Source organism: Hyperoodon ampullatus (assembly GCF_949752795.1).
Source record: "Hyperoodon ampullatus genome assembly, chromosome: 11".
Classification (NCBI taxonomy): domain Eukaryota; kingdom Metazoa; phylum Chordata; class Mammalia; order Artiodactyla; family Ziphiidae; genus Hyperoodon; species Hyperoodon ampullatus.
In genome coordinates, this window is record NC_136924.1 from 53175866 (window position 1) to 53195764 (window position 19899).

The 19899-nt window shown below is 36.7% G+C and overlaps 1 protein-coding gene across 1 annotated transcript in view; it reads right to left on the reverse strand.

The window, feature by feature from the left end:
• SLC38A4 (solute carrier family 38 member 4) overlaps nt 1–6741 on the reverse strand; it is a gene marked incomplete at its 3' end in the record, with an annotated part of 28137 nt that extends 21396 nt beyond the window's left edge. The window contains exons 1-3 of the mRNA XM_079715046.1: nt 6571–6741; nt 2373–2463; nt 1750–1865 (exon numbers count right to left, since the gene is read on the reverse strand). Coding sequence (XP_079571172.1) covers nt 1750–1865; nt 2373–2463; nt 6571–6689 — 326 coding nt within the window. The 5' untranslated portion in view covers nt 6690–6741. The remainder of the gene's footprint in view (nt 1–1749; nt 1866–2372; nt 2464–6570) is intronic.
• Between the last annotated feature and the right edge of the window lie 13158 nt (nt 6742–19899).

Here is a 19899-nt window from a genome sequence, read left to right on the forward strand (position 1 = left end):
GAGGCTTTCAGTTTTAAAAGTGGAATACTCTCCTGCCATGAAAATGAACTCTAGGATTGGGGGGAGTGTTTCTTACTTCTATTCATCAGTGATCTATGAAAATTTCCTAATTAATTATTTTATTTTATTTATTTATTTATTTGTGGTACGCGGGCCTCTCACTGTTGCGGCCTCTCCCCTTGTGGAGCACAGGCTCCGGACGCGCAGGCTCCGTGGCCATGGCTCACGGGCCCAGCCACTCTGTGGCATGTGGGATCTTCCCGGACCGGGGCACGAACCCATGTCCCCTGTATCGGCAGGCGGACTCTCAACCACTGCGCCACCAGGGAAGCCCCCTAATTAATTTTAATGGTATGTGTAATTAGTAAGAAGAAGGCAGTCTTTTGTCTTAGAGGTAGTGTACATTATAGAAGTGTACAACTATGCATATGAATATACCTCTAGCCATTAGGAGACAGAAAATTTTTAAACACTACTTTATTTCAAATGTGGCTTAGAAAAGTAAAGCTGATATCAAAACCCATTCAGCTAAAAAATATGACATCTAACAGTTCAATCAAAGCACTGACACAATATAAATATTTATAGTTTAGCCCGATCCTTAGCCCTCAAATAGCTGTGTGATTACCTAATCATAAGTGATATTCAGAACACAAATAGCATATATTTATAATATAAATGTTGCATTCTTAGACAGTTATTTAAGACTCCAGCACTGCATTGGGGGTTGTGATCTGCATTCATACTGATGCCTGACTAACATTAGACTTTATTCTTGTGAAGCATTTCACTGCCACTAACTGTGTCTTTGAAAATACCAGGCTGTACGTAATGCACAGATGTCTGTGGCTGTCTGTCACAGAAAATGTGGTGTCCATCCTCCAGGTTGGCTATGTGATGCTGCTACCACTAGGCAGCATTTGACCAAGTTTGGATAAACTGCATTGGTTTAGGTATAAACTTTGGCCACTCTGCAAAATCCCCGTGCCAAGCACTGTTTCTAGGTCTTGGGGATACAGACATGCAGTGAGTAAAAACAGACATAGGCTCAACCCTTTGGAGATGATAGTCTAGCAAGGGAGAGAGACATTAACCAAATGAATCAGATGACTGCACTAAAATATTAACACTGTGATGAGTGTCTAATAAGGTGGTTTGTCCCAGTCACGGAGATTGGGGGAAGGCATAACTGAGGTGAGGCTGAGCTGAGTTGTGAGGAGTTAACTAGCTGAAGAGGAAAGGAAAGAAGGTTCCAAGATCACGTGCAAAGGACCTGTGGTGAGAGGGAATGGCACCTTCATGGGGTGGAGAGAAGTTCACTGTGCCCAGTATATCTTGTATATAGGGGCACAGGGGATGGGACCAGGGCATGCAGGAATCTGTAGGTCTGGTTTAGGAAGGGATGTTTTTCCTAAGAGTGTGTATAAAGTCAGATTTCCTGACAGGAAAGATCTTTTTAACTGTTAAACACCAAATTATTTTATAACAAATTACTTTGTAAAATGGTTTCTATGGACTGGTAGGGCTGTTCCAGCAGTTTGGGGGATTGGGCACATAAACTTTCTGCCATTTAGTATGATGATTAGACTGCTCTGATTACTTTTCATTGTTGTTTTATTTAAAAGGAAGAGAATATGTTAATATTTTCTCAGATTATTCCTATTCACTAAGATCAAACTTCAGATTAATTGAAAGAGCACCAGGTATGCATGGGCTTTGAACCAAGTGTAGATATGTCCATTCACTTACATAAAAAGGATGATCCCTGTGTTGGCCATGGCATAGGACAAGCCCAGGATTCCACTGCCCATGATGGCATTACTCAGATTGAATGAAGACATTCCAAAGGAGGTGGTTCCAGGATGCTTGAAGAAAAAGGGATGCGTGATAAGCAAACATTTGCCAAAGGACGAACCTTTTTTTGGATTATTCTTATCCTATAGTATCTTTACTGGAGGAGACTACTATCCAATAGTGAAGATTAAGAGAAAATCACAGTGAATAAAAGTCATGACCCAACTTCAATAAAAGTGTGTAATTTTCAGTGGAATGTAGTACTTGATTTAAGCAGGGGTCTCAGTAAAAATAAAAAATACAGGTTGAGTAATATAAAGAAGGGAAAGCATGTAGGATTGCAGATTACATTTGGGTTAGAATGATTTCTCCAAAAAACAAATAAATTTCATAAATGATTTATGCAGCCATATGGCGAACAGGAAAAACAAGCCCTTATTCCAGTAAGGGCCTGAATAAACAGAGAATGTGCTGATCAAGGCTTGGAAAATTTCAGTCACTTTGTTTTTGCACAGAGACCCAGGTAGATCAGACATCCTCAAGTCCTGTTTACTGCCAGAAAGCAGAAAGTCACTTACATGTTCATCGTCATAATCTGCCAGCTTCTTTTTCCCCAAAAATCCATTTGTCAGAAATTTCTGACTTTCAGCATCTTCATTAGTAAATTGACTGAACACACACACACAAAGGAAAAGAAGACAGTAAAAACATCTAGTAAATGCTCTGAGTTATACTTATGTTTCAGGTGATCTGTCACTGAATTAGGAGAGGAAAAACAAGACACTTAAGACTTTTTTTTCCTCTTCCCCTCCACAAACTACTGTTCCTTCCAGACCAATGACTGAGCCCCATTTATGAATATACTTTGGGAGGGAGGGAGAAAGTTATGAAGAAAGAAAATATTTTTTTAGTTGGGATCTTTTTTAAGCCACATTTCTTCTTCACACATTGACTATGTAAAAAAAAAAAAAGAGAGAGAGAGAGAGTATAATTAGAGCTAATTTTGTTGCCATTTCGAGCCCTCCCAAAGAAAGGGAACAGAGTAGTGACTGAGTTTTCTCAACTGCTAATACACCATGATCAGAGGATATTATTAATTCAGTAAATATTTATTAAGTGCCTTGGCACTGTGATCCCATCTCACTTGATGCTCAAATGTCTCTGTGAGAGAAACTTCCATGTCTCTGCTTTAAATATGCAGCGACTATGGCTCAGAAGAGTGAGTTAGTGTGTCCAGCCGCACCAGATCCCAGGTCTATGGTCTCCCACAGTGCCATGCAGCCCTGGGCAGGGCACTGTAGCTGGTATTTTCCTCATTTTTGGCTCCATCTTTTTATAGACATATCCCTTGCTGGAAAGGAGTTGGATGGTAGCTCTGTGTTGTGTTTGGTTGTGTGTGAGGGTGTGTAGTTTAATTACTCTGAAAATGTACTTGAATTGTTAGACAATGAACGAAACTAAGAAAAACGTTAAAGAAATCCAATGAATTAGTAGAAGAGTTGGGAGGACTTTAAGATGTCACTATCCATGGAACATTATGACTGCGGTCTACTTGGTACAGGCTGGAAGCTGCACATCCCCTGACAGTACTGGTCGGCTCCTAGAGCTCTATGCCAGAGGTTTTGAGGATATGGATCTAGTACCAGTCACATTTCCAAAAGGCTTGACTAATGAGTTCAGCTGCCACCATTGCATTTTGATACTGCAAAATATCACACAGGCTTTCTTTTTGTTACAGGAAATGCTCAAATATGTATGCTTCTTTAAAGTGCTTTATAATTAGATAGATCACAATTTTAGGGCATTTCTTGCATGAGAAAGTAAAATAAAATGATTGGAGAGTATTTTATTAAAATAACCCTTAGAAATATAAAAGGGGAAAATAATTATTATAGATCTGTACAAATGATCTCTTATAATAGAAGCTAATTCTGAACATATCTTATGAGAAAGAGGGATAACAAGGTTACTTTCTGAGAATAGAGAACAATATAAAGTGTAGATAGAAGGAGCAGACAAAATCATAAAGTTTTGTGTGCTTTTCTAAAATTCAAGAAGTGGATTTTCTTGACCCTCATGGTGTACAAGTTAGGAACATATCCTGTCATTTTTCTCCTATTTCTGGAAGGAAGTATAATGCCCTCAGATGCTGCCTTCTTCCATCTCTGCACTTCTGCACTCTCCCTCCCTTTTGTGCTTTATTTTAATGTCCGTAGTTAATATACTTGCTATGTGGAGACTGGTACATAATGTTCATAGTTGGAAACAGAGACCATAAGATGAACTGGAGCCCAAAATGAACCTAACGATTATAAAAACAAAAGTGTCATCTAGATTTAAACTCTGGAACGTCCAATGTTCTATTTTAACCTTAATCAATAAGTTAGAATCCTTTAGTCCATGAGTAATTTTAAAATTTTTAAATGTGAAAGTAAATAGACTTTCTCCTTTGAGGCATTTGCATGTTCATATTTTGGCATGAGATGAGTTGTAGTCAAAAAACATGCCAAGATTGAATAAAATATATGAGAAATGTCCCCAGTGTCTTCAATGATTTAATACCAAACCCAGCATATATTGAAAACATAAGTATAATGATTCCAAATAAATGTATTATGTTGAACTTCCCTCTAAATTTACATTTAAGAGATCTATCCAAACATAAACAAAACCCATCTTTTTAAAGTGATCATACAATTGCAAAATGATGACCCACTTGAGTCAGGAGTTACAAGCTAGGTCACTGTAAGTGTTCCAGAACACATTATCTGAAGCTAACAAAAGCATTCTTGGTCTTTCCATGATGGCTTTCAGAGGACCAAATGGAATGACTCTGTAGAACTGTTCTTAGGACCATGTCCCCTTCAGCTCTGCCACCTCCATAGAGCTCATATCTGTGTGCATCCTTCTCAGAAACAAAAGAGCCCTCAGATTTGATCAATTTCCTGAGGGTGATGAAGTGGAGGAGGAAAAACAAAAGTTTACTGAGTATCATCTATCTCAAAGGCACTCACTTAATCCTCAGCAAAGTTGGTGTTGGTTTGCCATTCTGCATTTTCCACTGAAGCTCAAAGAAGATGAATATCTTCTCCAAGATCAGGTAACTCCTCTGCAGATTCCAAAGCCCTGGTTCTACCACATTGTGCTTCCTCAAGAGTCACCTAACTAGAAAGCATCACGTTTACATCTCCACAGCCTCTCTCGTCTGACAGCACTAACGTTTACTGTGCTGGCTTCTTGGAGGAAGAGCAGTGCTTCCTCCCGACACCCTTCCTGGATGTTGTGAATGCAATAAAACGTCTTGGTTTGAGGATAATATTCTCTACTTCAGACTGAGATTTGGTCAAATATTCACTTCTGAATGTCTTAAGTCATGCATAATTTGTGTTATATAATATTTTGTGAGAAATTAATAAACTTATCAAATAACAGTTGTGCAGCTACTATGTACCAGGCAGTACCCTTAACATGTTGTAATGGCATCATGAACATCTGGACAGGGAGAGGTTACACAAAGCAGGGGCTGGTCACTTCTAACTGGGGGAAGGCTTCACAGGAGAACTAACATTGAGCTGAGTCTTGAAGGATGAGTGCAGTCAATAGAGAAAAAGGGTAAGGTGAGTGAGTAATACTAAAAAAAGGGCATTCCAGGCACACAGGGCAGAGTTAATGAAGGAACAGGAGCTCTGAGTGGCTCGACAAGGCTAGGAAAGAGGGTACAAACAGGGAGCAGGGCAAGAGATGGACAGGAAAGCTAGATGAGGGCCAGATCATGAAAGGCCTTATATGCCAAGCAATGTATGTATAGTCTAATCTTTCTCCTATAGCTAATGGGGAACCACTGAAAGTGTTTACCCAGGGATGGAACATAAGTCAATTTGCAATTGTAAAAGATTACTTTTGCAAGGGATGTGAAGGGCTAGTTGGAAGAGAGCAAAATATAAGACAGGAAGACAAATCAGGGCTGTTCTAGTAGACAGGTGACAGATGATGAGGGCCTATAGTAAGATGGCAATAGAATAGGTACAGACAAGTGGGGAGATTTGAAATATTAATGAGGTAGAACCAACCAGATATAGTTGAACATTGGATGTGCGGTTTGGGGGAAAGGATGAGCCAAAGTTGACACCAAACATCCTTTGATTGAGTTCCTGAATGATAGTGATGACTTTCACCAAGATGGGTTTGCTCGAGGAGGGGCAGAGTTTGAAGGGAATGGCAGTAGTTCAATATTAGACATTACAAGTTTGACTTTATCAATGAGGCAATTCAGACACATGAGTCATCCAGTAGAGATGTGTAGTAAACACATCTGTGAGTTGAAATAGAAGTGGAACAGGCAGAAGATATGGCATATGTTCAGTGGGTGAAGCCTGATGGCTGTGAATAAGCTTGCTCATAGGACACTTTTAGCCAGAGAAGAATCCCTGCAGAACTCTGGAGATGTAGCAACACTTACAGGGCAGTCAGAGGAAGAGGAGTCTGAGAGAATAGTCCAAAAGGTAACAGAAGTGATAGGCTAATATCATTTAAATTATTATATATTATTAATAGGGACAAGAACACTACAACTGCAATTCTAAATCACACAAAGGATTGATATACAATAATAATATAATAAAGTGTACTTCAGGATCAGAGAGTTGATGTGTTAACATCAAAGTCATTATCTCTCAAATAGGTAATAAATCCAATTTTTCCCAACAAAAACCTTGTTTTCCATGTCCATAAATGTCTCTTATTTTTCCATGGAACCTGGTTATTTTAACCCCATACCTGCTCATTGCTGCCTTTTCTAAATTTCCCATCTCGGTGTAGCTATCTTGAATACTTTCTCCACTGATGCTCTCATCATCAGGTTCGATGTTGACATTGCTCAGTTCCATGGGATCCATTTGAGCTGTCAGCGCTTTCTTGTCCACACACAAGCTCCTTCAGTGTAAACAAGATACTGTACCTTCAGCTTGAGGCTCTTCTACTTGGAGTTATGTTCAGAACACTCTGTTCTGCACACAGAACACAAAATAAATCATTATAATTTACTTTAAATTAGATAAATAAACACTAGTCACTTATTTGTGTATGTTCTCTGTAAAAACATGGAAAGGAAGTAAACTCCTGAAAACTTCACATAAACATGTCCCCAAAGGTTCCATTACCCAATACAAAAAAAGAAAAAAAAAAGAAAGAAAAAGAAAATGGAAGAGAAAAAGGAAAAGTCTTAATAAATTGCCAAATCATCAGGTATTTATAGAATGCCTATGTGTGGCAGGTGCTTTGCTAGTCACTGTAGGAAGAAAAAAAAATCTTAAGACATGGCAGCAGTCTTTAAGAAGCTTTAGCTATTTGTAAGCAGATTGCATGACTTAAAAGGGTGACAATAGTAAACTGTTGATAAAGGAAGATCTGCCAAGGCAGAATCTACCAGTGTCTCTACCAGAAGTAACACAGAAAATTACTGCTTTAATTTGTTAATTGGGCATGAAAGAATTAACACCACCAAAATGCTTGATAACATGCAACACAGGGTAGGATCAGCCTTAGGGAGCCACTTTCCAGGCACTTGGATTATGAAGCCAAAGTTAAGAATAGTAACAAAAGCAAGTACAGGTTTATCTTTGAATCAGCCTGTCACCATCTATATAAAGTTGAAATGCACTTTAACAAGAAAAGGGTCCAGCTTTTAGGTTCTGCTCTGCCTTTAATTCATTGGATTTCAGCACAAGTTATTTAACTTTTTGACCTCATTTTCCTCAACTGTAAAGTGAAAAGGGGTGGACTGGCACTGTGGTAAAAGATGCTATGAATCCATTAATGTTAATGTTCTGAAATTTTTACTATTGAAATTCTTGTTGAATCATTATATTGGGAGAAACACTATTACTCTTGGAATGTGTGGTTCTGGAACATGCACTACCCATTTGGTAAGGAAATCCTGAGTAGAGAAACTAACATAAAAATTGCTCCAGAATTCATGGAATCCACAAATCCCCTGACAAATATGAAACAGCCACATGAGAAGGTCTCCACCATCCAGTGCTGCAGCAGCACATCTGTGAAAGACAACTCACACTCAAAATGAGTTCATACCCCAAATCACAAAAGTTACAAATCACACATGGAAACTCATTAGGAGTGTCAGCAGGCACAAGAAATAATAAGATTCATACCCGAGTGACTACAAGCTGCAAAGTAACTTAAAATGGTCTTTAAAATTAATATAATAAAAAGTAATAAAAGATTCAAAATAAGAAATAACATCTACAGATTAAGAGCACAGTAAAAAAAAAATCAGGCTAGTTTGAGAAACAGCCAATAAAAGAATTCTAAAAATAAAATATATAGTCATATAAAAAACTCAGCTGAAGGGAGAGTAATGAAACTGGAAAATAGATCAGTGGAAATCACTCAAATTACATCACAAAGAAAGAAAGAAAAATATAAAGAAGTTAAGAGACATGGGGAAGAAAAATGAGAAAAAGAAGGTTAAACATACCCTAATAGTTATTCTAATATGAGAAAATTATGAGACTAGGGAGAGACAAAAAGGACATAATGGCAAAGAATTGTTGGGAACTAAAGAAAGATAGTAGCTCTCCTGATTTAAAAAAACACACAGTACTGCAAGCAAGAGGAAGAAAAATGAATACATTAATATGAGGTAGTGTAAGTATATAACATCAAAGATGAAGAGAGAAATGTTAAAAGTACTAGAGAGAATAGAAGTAAAACACACATACAGTTAAAAAAGATAGGGCTTCCCTGGTGGCGCAGTGGTTGAGAGTCTGCTTGTTGATGCAGGGGACATGGGTTCGTGCCCCGCTCCGTGAAGATCGCACATGCCACGGAACGGCTGGGCCCGTGAGCCATGGCCGCTGAGCCTGCGTGTCCGGAGCCTGTGCTCCGCAACGGGAGAGGCCACAACAGTGAGAGGCCCACGTATCGCAAAATCAGTTTCACTTCCCAGTAGCAATCACTAACGACAGTTACTGTTTTTAGTTCTTCATTTAAAGTTAGTCATTCTAAATTTAAACTATTCACTAAAACCTCTCTGACTTGGTTTATCACCTCTAGACTGACACTTAGGAAGGATAAGGAAATTAGCATACTTCTTTCTATACTCCTAATTCCTTCCCCCACCCTTCTAATTGTTTCAGTTCATGAAATACTTCTACAATGTTGAGATGCATAATAATTTCATCCTATTCTGTAAAACAAATCACAATTTATCTAAAGGATGTTTCTGAACACTAAAAATGAATAATCAGTATTTACAACATTATGATTGTGTAAATAGTATGCCCAAAGAACCTATGGTATATTTGACTACATAATAAAGGAAATATAATCCTATATTACTAAAACTTTGAATGCAAATTATCCATGCCCTTTTACTTTCTGAATGGCTTCCTCCTCCATCCTCTGGGTCTTGTTCAGCTACCAATGTTCCTTGAATGCCATGCCATCTCCTTTCTTCAATTCATTTTGCATTGTGCTGAAATACTGCCTTGAATAACTTTTTTTCACACAATAGGTCCATGTTTGTAAACAGAATTTCTGAGTTGTGTCATGTTGGAAAATGTCTTTACTTTGCCCTCAAACTTTTTTGATTGTTTGAATTCTAGATTCAAAATCATTTTCCTTCATAATGTTGAACATATTTGCCTCTTGACTTCTAGCTTCCACTGATGAGTCAGATTCTCATTTCTTTGATTTTTTTTTTCTTTTGGAGGGTTTTAGGATCCTTATCACAATCTGAAATTTCTCCAGGATGTAACTAGATGTGAGTAGTTTTAAAAATTCATCTTACACCACACGTGGAGAGCCCATTCATTGAAAAGACTTGTGTCTTTCTTCTGACCATGAAAATGTTCTACTGTTTTAAATCTGTTTCCTCCCTCTAAAACTTGTATTAGTCATGTATTGGACCACTTGATCTCTATTGCCAAGATTTTCTCTTTATTTCCCATCTCTTTATTACTCAATGTTCAGGGATAGTTCCTCAATGTCCAAAATAACAAATTTGATCTTCAGTTGTGTGACATTGTGATATAATAATAAATATGTATTTGATCTTCATCCTCATTCCTGGCACAGAGCTCCAAATGTAATACAATAAATTAATATTTGGGTTTTGTCCCCAGTTCCTGAAATAGCTCTGGAGTGATAAAGGGGTTTTTGTCGTTGTTGTTATTCATAGCAAGACCCTTTCAAACACACCTGAGTTTACGTTAATGAAGTGACTTTTGTAAAGCCCCTAAGGATGGGGGCGATGGTTGCCAGGGGAACCAACCAAGTGATTAGAGAGTTGGAGCTTTCAGCCCCACTTCCAACCTCCTGGGAGAGGAGAGTGGGTGGGGACTCACTAATGGCCAGTGAGTTAATCAGTCATGCCTAGTTAATGAAGCCTCCATAAAAAATCCTAACTAAAGGGGTTTGGAGAGCTTCTGGATTGGTTACCATATGGAGGTGCTAGGAGGATGGCACACCAGGCAAGGGCATGAAAGCTCTGAGATCCTCCCCCTCATACTTTGTCCTATGCATCTCTGCCATCTGGCAGTTCCTGAATTATATCCTTCTATAATAAACCAGTAATCTAGTAAGTAACTGTTTTCCTGAGTTCTGTGAGTAATTCTAGAAAATTATTAAATCTGATTTATAGCCGGCTGGCCAGAAGTACAGGAGGTCTGGACTTGCCATTGCATCTGAAGTGGAGGCAATCTTGTGGGACTGAGCCCTTAACCTGTGGGAACTGATGTTGATTCCAGGAAACAGTGTCAGAACTGACTGAATTGTAGGACTCCCAGCTGGTGTGGGAGAATTTGTCAGTGTGAGAAAAACCCATACTTCTGGTATCAGAAGAAAGTATTAAGAGTAGAGTAGAAAAACATTGTTTACTTTTAAGCTGTACCCATTTTATTTTTCAACCTGCCCACTAATTATTTTTCACACTCATGTTTTTAATTTCTGAGAATCTGTTCAGTCTCTTCCTCTCTTTTCATGACATCTTTTTTTGTTTGTTTTACAGATGCAGTATTTACTCAACCCTTTCTAAGGCTATTGATTAGAAGTTTCCAAAAGCTCTCTTTGTCCCCTAAATTTTGTCTTTTTTTTTCTGGAGTTATTCAGTTTGTTAATCTTGGCCCTTCTCTTCCATAAGCCTGGTTTTCCTTAAACTCTTAGCGATCCTAGGTTGTCTGTTCATATTTGTGAATGAAGAATATATTGGTTAGCTTAGAAAGCTAGTCCTTGGGATTTCTCTGAAATCTTGCAGGCTCATTACACTGATGGGTTGCTCCCTCGTGGGTCCTGGGTAAGTGGCGTCTATGCACCCGGTCTGTGTGCAGAACACCTGCAGGACCCCACTCACAGACACAGCTGGCACTGTAGGCAAGGTGCCTCTGGAAGAAAAACACAGTGATGTATTTTCCCCTTTTGATGGAGCTTCCATTCCTGCTTGTTATCCCTTTTTGCCTGCTGTGGAGGCCCTGATATTTATTATAGAGTCCATTCTCAGGCTCTCTTTCAGACTAGATTACAGCCTTATCCTTTGGGCTAAAGAGGAAGCCCAAACAGACCAAGAGTCCAAACCAAGGCTCCTTGGTGAAGACCTGGTCATTGGTTGTTGGTGATTCATGCCTCCTCTTTGTATATATTGACTTAACTTGGAACCGCTACTGGGTCCTTCTGGAAAAAAAGCTCATTTACCTGGTTTACCCCTGTTCCTTTTCTCTTTCACAGGTTTTCTAGCCCTATCTGCTTCCTGGCTTCTAGGAATTCTTAAAACTTCCATTTGTTATTGACACTGCTATTATTTTACAGAACTTTTGTGGTTTTGTTCTTTTAAGAAGTACCATTTTGTTTGAGGTTTCATTCTTTAAATCCCTCAAAGGTAGGTCATAAGCCCCCCTATTTTGATCTACCCTCAAAGCTTCATAAACCAAGGAATCCTCAAGTCACAGCTTTGGCCCAGGCCTGTACTGTGATCTCCAGTTCCAAGTGTCCAGATATACACTTGCATATCTCAAAGGTAGTTTAAATTCAATGTGTCTAAAAATCTAACTTGTGACAGTTCCCTTTCTTCGAATATTTCCTCTCCAAAGAATGTTGTCACCATTTATCCACCTCCTCAAATAAGAAATATCAGTCTTCTATTATAATTTTTTTATCCCTTACATCCAGCCTTTTCCAAAGTCTAGTTGATTTTACAAACAAATTATTTTTCAAATTAGGCTACTTCTTTCCCTTTCTTACACCATCAGTCTTGTCCAAGCGACCATCATTTCTTACAGTGTCAATTGCAACAATTGTAATTGATGCCTTGAGTCCTTTCTTGCCTACTTTCTCCCTCCTCATTCATTTTCCACACAACATCCAGAGTGATCTTTTAAAAACAAAACTTAGATCATGTCATTTATTTGCATAAAACCTTCTATTGTCTTCACTTTACTCTTAGGATAAAGTCTAAGATTCTCAGCATGACCACAAGGTTCCACATGGTGCCTCCACTTCTGGCTTCATTCCTTCCACACTCTCCCCACCTCGCTGTACTAGCTACTCTGGCCTCCTTTCCATTTCAGGGACTTCCCAAGTTCTCTATCACCTCAGGCCATTTGCACATTCAGGTCACTGTGCCTGGAATGATCTCCCCCTCCTGCATGCCACGATTTGCTTAGTCAATCCCTCTGGGGGATTACAGGAGTATACATGTCAGCAGTCCTGGGGACTTCAGCTAAAGTCTATTTCACACTGTACTTATTCATAGGAGCCTCATTAATTTCATTCACATTAAGCAATGCTAATCCCAGGGTTAAAAACAAAAGAGAAAATGTCAAACACTCTTATGGTACTTACTACTTGCCAGACATTATTACAAGGGCTTCACATCTATCAACTCATTTAATTCTCACAGCATCCTACTGAGGTAGGTACTACTTTTGTTCTTATTCCCATTTTACAGATGAGGTAATGAAAGTCCAGAGGGGTTGAGCATCCTCTATGCTACACCACCTCTGTGCTGCTGTCTCTACTACAGAGAACTAAAGCCCAGACAGGAACAGAAAATCTGGTTTTGGTGATAAATAGAACTGGTTGTAAGTCCTGACCAAATTAACTAACTTCTGACTTTCTGTCATCCCATATGCAAAATGAGAATAAAGCAGTGTGAGGGTTTAAATGATATTATGCATGGCAAAGTTTGGTTTATAGTAAGCCCTCAATAAATTTAAATCCCTCTTCCCTCTCCCAATCATCAGAATTTAATTACTGCCTACATCTGCATGCAAATGTGTATAGTATTTCATATGAATATCCACACATGCATATAATTTACCATAGGCAGTTAGAGGACCTTACAGTTCTCAAACTCTCACAAACATTGTAAGCAAGGTAGGTACTCCTTCACAAATAAGAAAATTGAGACCTAATCTTATACTATTTTCACCATATATAAAACACTTATTTCATTCTGTTTTGAAGATGGTAAGATAGATCCCATGAAGTATGAAATAGTAGTTTAAGACCTTGACCCCTAATCCTAATATTAGTTCCAGTCAGAGACATCGCACAAAAGTTGGAACACATTTTCATAGCTCATGTTTTTAGCTCTGAAAATTCTATTACCTATTTTAAGGGAGCAATAGCTAAAAGCACAGTTTTAAAAGAATTAGAACATTATGAGAAACTAGATACTCTGAATCATTTGCCTGCAACACAAAGTACATCCTTTGAAGCATTTAGACTACAGCATAATTGCTAAAACTTAATCACATGTTTAATCAATATGGAAGTATTTTAAAGGTGGTATTTATTTATTCAACAAATACTGAGAATTAAATATGAGCCAGAAACTATGAAAGACAGAGCATGGATAAGACAGAATCCCGGCACCTTATGAATTCTGTTTAGTATAGAAAACAGATTTTCGAACAACTATTATATTATAACTTTTACTTTTCTCTCTGAATAAATACTTTTTGAACAAATCAATGAATCACTGCCTTGCCTGGGGAGGCTAGAAAAGAATGATGCTGGCAAACACTCTGATTGAAAAATATAATAATATAACATAGTACAATATAATAATAAATATAATATAATATAGTTTTCATAGCCATAGATTCTTCTGCTGCTCCCCATCTCAGTACATGGCACCTCATAAGAGGTGCTCATAAGTGGAATCTGGCTGTCATTATTGACACCTCCAGTTCTCTGTCCTGAACTCCCCCTCCCCTGTTCAATTATCACCAAGTCCTATCAATCCTTCTTGCAACATTTATTTAAAGTTCATTTACTTCTCTCTCCATGACCATTATGGTATTCCAAATGACTACCTACTAAAGGCCCCAAAATGATTTTTCTCAACACTTCTCAGAATAAAGTCAAATTTCCTAATAAACTGTAAGGCTCTACATAGTTTAATCAGAGTTCTTTAATCCTGTATTGAATCACATCCCCCCTTACTCACTAGATACACTGGACTTCTTTCATTTCTTCATTGCCACCTCAGGAATTTTAACATGCTGTTCCCTCTGCCTGGAATGCCCTTCCATGCATTCTTACCCCAAGTGTCTTCCAAAGTTAACTAAAGAACCTGAAAATCTTTAAATGCCACATGGTCAGAGGCCTGACATCTAGAGTATGGATGTCTCCATGGAGTATGGTCTCCTCTCCCTCACAATAATTATTATACTTTGCACTTACATTTTTAGTTGTATGATTATTTGATAAATAACTGTCTCCTCCAATAGGTAGAAAATTTCATGAAGGTGGGAACAGGGCCAGGTTTGTAGACTATATATACATATTCCCATCATCTAGCACAGTGCCTGGTGATACATTCTCCTAAGACCAAGGCAACTTTGTATGATCTCCTTTATAGATACAAGTACACATTCTTGTTATAGCTTTATAAGTTAATATTTCAAAGTGAAATAGAAATGTTCCCTTCTGGTTCCCAAGAGAAAGAACAGCTTTGTTAGACAAAGAATGTTCAAAATTCTTCTAAAAGAGAAATCAGATTTGGTTTGACATAACTTTTGGTAGTCTAGCCTTTCTAGCTAATGAAATTAAGTTTCTCTGCAAAGGAGATTTTGCAGAAACAAACTGGATATTCTGGTGCAGTGGTCTTCTGCATTGCCATTTTACTTCACTCATTCATGAAGGTGCAAAATCAAAACTTGAAACAAAGGTATTTGGCACACTATCACCATTTGGAAGACTTTGTTTCATCATATTTATTAAGCCAGCCAGATGTCCTAAATAGCTGATTCCTTGTATCCAATTTCTAGTTATTAAACATTATGTATAACATTTCTTTGTATCATTATTTATAAGCATTTATTTTACCCGATAGGTGAAAGTGAAAAAGGAGCTAGCATTTCCCACCATCGCTATTTGTTTTGTCTTCCATGCCAGCCCAGTTCTGATGAATCTACTCTGAAATCTAGGTTTAGGTGGCAGATTTTACACTTTGGTTGAGTGTGCAGGAAGTAGCTTGTCCCGCAGCTTCTAAAAGCCAAATTATCTTGCATCTCAGGAACTGATTTAAATCCACATCCAAAATATATCTTAGATAAATGAGCATAGGTTTGACAATGAAATAAACCTAATTACCTTTATGTGAAATTCTCTTAAACAATTTCCCCAACAATGCCATTCTAGTCACACATTGATATTCAGATGGCTTATTAGCCTACGGCGTGATTTCTCACAGAAATTAGATCCATAAAAGCATTCACTGTCATTCAGTCTGATGTACATCTTAGAAAAGAAACTGCCAATAATAGCAGAACCATATTCACTTGACTACTTCCTATTGCTGGTGATAATATTTTAGCATTTTTCATTCCCTTCCTCTACTTAGACATAGCTTAGAAATAATATCAAGGAAGAACTAGAAAAGTTAAAAGAAATAACCTTATGCTGAGGTCTTGTCCCTTTGCTAAGAATATTACATGTTTGCTAATATAAGAATTAAAGCAGCCCTTTGATGAGGTATAAAGGACTATTCATAAAATCTGAATACATTATTTTGCTTACAAATTTTCTAGCTCTGCTCTGAGAAAAAGACATAGATTCTCTAGTCATCTTAAATGTTAAGAAATATCTGAAATTCCTGCATAAATTTTAGTTCCTATTTTCCCAAACAATAGTTTGTTTCCAGAAATGAACAGCAATATGTAGCAGATATGAAATTAACATAGTGAACTCTTTGTTCTATCCATGCTAATACATGATATTTAATAATCTGTCATAAATTATGCATACACTAAGTTCCAAAATGTCTACATTCTATATAATAGATACTGGACCACTCCCAGAGTTACTATTTTTCTTCTGAAAATAATTTCTTTTACTTTCTTTAAAGTAACTCATGTATTAAAAATAATAGTTTCAATAACCCATAAAGCACACTGTATAACATGGTTAAAGAAAACTCAACAGTTTAGCTCTCAAAACTACATTTCTCAGTACTTAAAAGTTACTGATATACTTCCTAGGAGTATAAATATAAAGACTTTCCAGATAATCGCAAAACATTATCTAAATATAAATCGCAACAAGTAGAAGATCTTGGCCTGTAAAATAAATGGTGATCTTTTACAGGAAACATACCTAAATTTCTTTAGTTCATCAAAAATAAAAATTCTTTCATCCAACAAGTTGCCCATGAATATGATATATATCATTTCAAATATTTTTCACTGAGTTATAAAACACTCAGTTTTGTTATCACCTGTGCATTTAATTAAAATAATCACCATACATTCTGTAAGAAGCTCAAAATACAAGGATACTTAAATCCATTGAGAATTCTCCCCATCTGATTAATAATTTTGAGGAATAGAGCTCAAATTTTTAATGATTCCAGTCCTTCCAAATCCAAAGCTTTGCTTATATTCTACTCAATCTCTCAGTTTCTTCTAGTAAATTTGCTGCAAAAATACTCCTTCACTAAAATGGTTACATAAGAAGACAAGGTAAGACACAACTTCTGTTTTTCATTTGACAGTGATGCAGCCCAAACATTTAGCCTTTCACATCTGCTGCAGTGATGTGATGTTCCTTCTTTGATTAGACTACATTTTTGTGGGTGTTTTTGTTTTCAAGATAAAGAAAACCTTTAATGTTATAACACTGAGAATGCACTTCTCAAACATTAGACTTCCTCCTAAGACAAATTAAGTTGGTTCCTCAGAGTGATTAACCAGGAAATGTAAATAACTAAACCCTTGTTACCTGCTGGTTTTGCAATATTTCCCTTTTCTATTATCCACCTAAAATTATCTACAAAAGAAAACTGTAATCAGGATCTGGGTAAATAATTTCAATGTCTGATATTATATTGAATTGATCTTTTTTTAATGAGAAAAAAAAAGTTACCCAAGCAGTATTTTCAAACATTTTAATTTGTAATAAATAATCAATACCATAAAAAGAAGAAAGGAAGCATTATTTTAACACTGCAAATATTCATGTAAAAACAGCTTTACCTTAATTATTTATCCAGTCCTGTGCAATCTTTCCGGAATTGTTTGGAATGGCAGACCCCTGTTGCAGAGGTGACTTATGTGAACCTTTGGGGATCTAGACAATGATTTAAAGACCAGTGGGAGTGAACTAGACAAGCCAATCACCACCACCACTTCTCACCCCAACACCTCCCTCCGTCCAACTTGCGTCAGCTCTTAAAAAAAAGTGAAGCTAAATCAGTTTACTGTTGTACATTTGGATTAAACATCAGTTACACCAATTTCTATTTGCTTTTAGAATTTTGGCTTTTATGCAACAAAATACTCACTTACTGAAAGTTTTTTCTTGATTCGTGTCATTCTGTATCAAGATTCTATAGGTTGCTTGACTGATAAATCTCAAAATGTTAATTTTTCAACAGGTTTATGAACTTAAGTAAAAGTAAAATAATGCCAGAATAACGGAGTCAGACTGCTTAATGAGTATTGTTATCAGAATGCATAGAAAATGTTAATTGATTAGCAAAAGAGTTATTTTCTTTTGAATTGTCGATTTTATTCAGAGGAAGTGTTATAGAATAACAGACACTCCCAACAGCACCAAGTTACTCAAGGTTGGAAATCATAAGCCCTGTCAGCCTCTGCTACCATTTCAAAGGCAGTGTGCTGAGTAAGCAAAACACTATTTGGAGTTTTTAAAGAATTTCTAAACAGACATTTTCTCCCTTTCAAAAAAATCTACTTGGCTTTCCACATATTAGAGGAAGAGTTCAAATATGTTGGCAAATAATTCATTCTGTTATGAAAATGTATAAAGCAGACATTCTGAAAGTGAGGTGAGAAAAACAAATTAAAAAATCAATCCAGAATTAAGGGTTCTTTGCCTTTTTAATATTTATAACGTGGATAAACTATCCAATAACCAATCAGAAGGAATGCTAGATTGCAACAGTTGTGTCAATTCCCTATTTCTAAAAAAAACCGACTAAACATTGTTCTTTGAGTAGGAAATTCTTAAGTTGATGCAAGACATTAAACATTAAACAAAATGTCCAGTTATCTATTTCTCTTTTCCATTTTAAATGTGCCCATTTCGTCTATTAACTTTATCATGGTATGTTTACATTCATTTGTCTTTTAGTTAGCTGCTTCTTTATTTTTCAGAGTTACCTTGTAGTTTTGTGCCTTATCAGATAAAAATTATTATGGTCTAGGGGAAAAATGATAATAAATACACTAATTTTAATTTCAGATAAATTTAAAGACTAGTCCTTTTCAAATTACTTCCATCATTTAATTATAATCTTTCCAACTTAAGATTTCCTTCTGTTTGCAAAGTTACCAGATGAGTATAAAATTAAGAAAGGAAAAACCTGCACTAATTGTTAGAAAATGAAATACTTGTATTCTAGTAAAAGTCCATTTAATAGTGGAAATCCATTTCATACTATATCTTCATATAAAATAGGGTGGAGATAAATGTATAAACACATACAGCTTTACTTCTCTTAAAATTTTAAGCTTTGGCTTCCATATAATTCTGATCTTCAAGTTCACTAAATAATTATAGCAAATTAGCATGTTGGATTAAAATTAAAAGTACACATAAGAGACTTCTATGAAGGGTCTTTTCATATTTCTTTAGAACCTACTCTAATTGCAAAATTCTTATCACAGAACTTTCCTAACATTGACTCAAAAATCAAATACACTCATACAAAAATTAATTTGACAAAAGTTGGCTGAATTAAAGTGACTTAGGAATTTTTTGTTATTTAAGTATTTTTCCCCTAGATATTTGGCATGTTTAGACATGCAAAAATTAATGAAGAAATGTATGGTCTGGTCTTGACAAAACTCACAGTAACTTTCCTTTCATAAGGAAAATACAGACTTAAACATTATAGTTTCATGTCCTGAACATTTCTTAAAATCATATCATAATGTGATTTCACATATATATTTGGTAACAGATTATTCTCTTTTGATTTTTTAAAAATGCAAATGCTACATATTCTGTTAGGTTCTGATTTGGTTCAAGCATCACTGTACAAAGAGGTAATGGACCAGAATATGTACATAATTTTTAAAAATGAATAAAATGAAAATGAAATGAATAAAATGAAAAATATGTGGGTAGTGAATAATAAAGCAAGTCCTTCACATAAGGAATTCATGTAAGTGCCACCAAGAACAGGTATATGAAACTTGGTCAGGGTAGGGGTGTAGTTTGCAGGTGGTAAAATATGTCCACTTAAAGGAACACCGGGCTTCCCAAATTATAACATGATTAATATTAGCAGAATTGCACCATATGCCATAGGATTCCAGAAGATGAAAAGTCCCCAGGGGCTGAGCCCATCCAAGACAACTTCAGGGAGCCTAAGGACCTAGAAGAGGGCCTTAAAGTCCAGGTGAGATTGCAACGGGTAGAGAGGAAAGGGAGAGGCATCCTGGATGCAAATTGTAGGCATGATAAAAGCATATTCTGGCAACAGTGAAAAGTAGTCCGGCTGCAGCAGAGAATTTTCAGAGCAAAACAGAATAGAACGGAATGGTCCAGGCTGTAAAAGGCGCTAAATCTGGGGACTCAGATTTTTGTGATCAGGATCTCTTGAAAGCTTCTGAAGAA